Genomic DNA, 1,119 nt, shown 5'->3' with positions numbered 1-1,119 from the left:
AAACATAGCACATTACAAGCCTATTGTTTTGCTTTACAATATTTGTTATATTTAAAAAATCGTGGTCTTCTAGTGCATCACCATAACTTATTTAACAACTCCCTTAATTATGAACGTTTCTGTTGTTAATAGTTTTACTTTCTATTTCCAATCTGTCTGTTAGGAAGTAAAAACAGAACAAAACAAAAAAACCCTATACAGAATAACTTTGAATATTTGTGGGATCTTTATGTAGGGTAAATTGTTTAAAATGGAATTGCTAATCAAAAATCTGTATATTTTATGTTTTAATAAATATCGGTAAATAATTTTGTACTCACAACCACTTGCCAATTCCAAAAATTATCAATTGTTTATTCAGTAATCTCATTGGTGAAATTATTCCATTATTTTAACTTGTGTTTCTTTATTAATGAGATTGAACATTTCGCCTATTTATTATATTTTGTGAATTATCTGTTTATTTCCTCTGTTCATTTTGGTTGTTCGTTGTCATTGTCAAATTAAGTTAGATGGTCGAAGTTGTGTGCCTCTTTGTGTGTTTGAGTGTGTGTGTGTTTACAAGTAAATATGATCTGGTAGGTAGAAAAATATGACAGGCTGCAGACTGAGAAATACGTGGTTATTTTACAAATGTAGAATTTACCCAGTTCCTGAGACAGATGTGTTTTCCCCCTATTAAAAACAATAATCTAGTATCCAGTAAATTGTATTATCCACTGAATAATAAATTATTTCAATAATAAAATAAACAATATTAATCTGATTCAAAATAAAAAGATTTAGTATCTAATTTAAATTTTCAATTCTTAATTAATGTAGCTCTGTTTTAACCATTGTCCATGTTCTTTTCCAAGAGGAAAAGAAATGTTAAAAACTTAACAACTTATTAAAGGAGGTTAAAAATATTCTTCTGAATAAGGAGCCTTATAAACTCAGGAGAGAGATTTAGACTCATTTCTTCCTTTTCATGCCTTAAATATTATACCTAAATGCTTCTTTGTACATCAGAATGAACGCATTTGTCACCATCTGATCTGATCAAATGACTGCCTAACTCTTCCTCATATTTCTGTTGCAGAGACATTAAGAAGAAAAAGCAGCAAGCAACTGAGACTG

The 1,119-nt window shown here is 29.0% G+C and overlaps 1 protein-coding gene across 1 annotated transcript in view; it reads left to right on the top strand.

The window, feature by feature from the left end:
• LOC111819392 (killer cell lectin-like receptor subfamily I member 1) overlaps nt 1–1,119 on the top strand; it is a 17,280-nt gene that overhangs the window by 2,536 nt on the left and 13,625 nt on the right. Inside the window, exon 2 of the mRNA XM_023725843.1 lies at nt 1,082–1,117. Coding sequence (XP_023581611.1) covers nt 1,082–1,117 — 36 coding nt within the window. The remainder of the gene's footprint in view (nt 1–1,081; nt 1,118–1,119) is intronic.

This window comes from Trichechus manatus, unplaced genomic scaffold (assembly GCF_000243295.1).
Source record: "Trichechus manatus latirostris isolate Lorelei unplaced genomic scaffold, TriManLat1.0 scaffold00472, whole genome shotgun sequence".
Taxonomy (NCBI): domain Eukaryota; kingdom Metazoa; phylum Chordata; class Mammalia; order Sirenia; family Trichechidae; genus Trichechus; species Trichechus manatus.
This window is presented reverse-complemented; position numbering and strand designations above follow the sequence as displayed.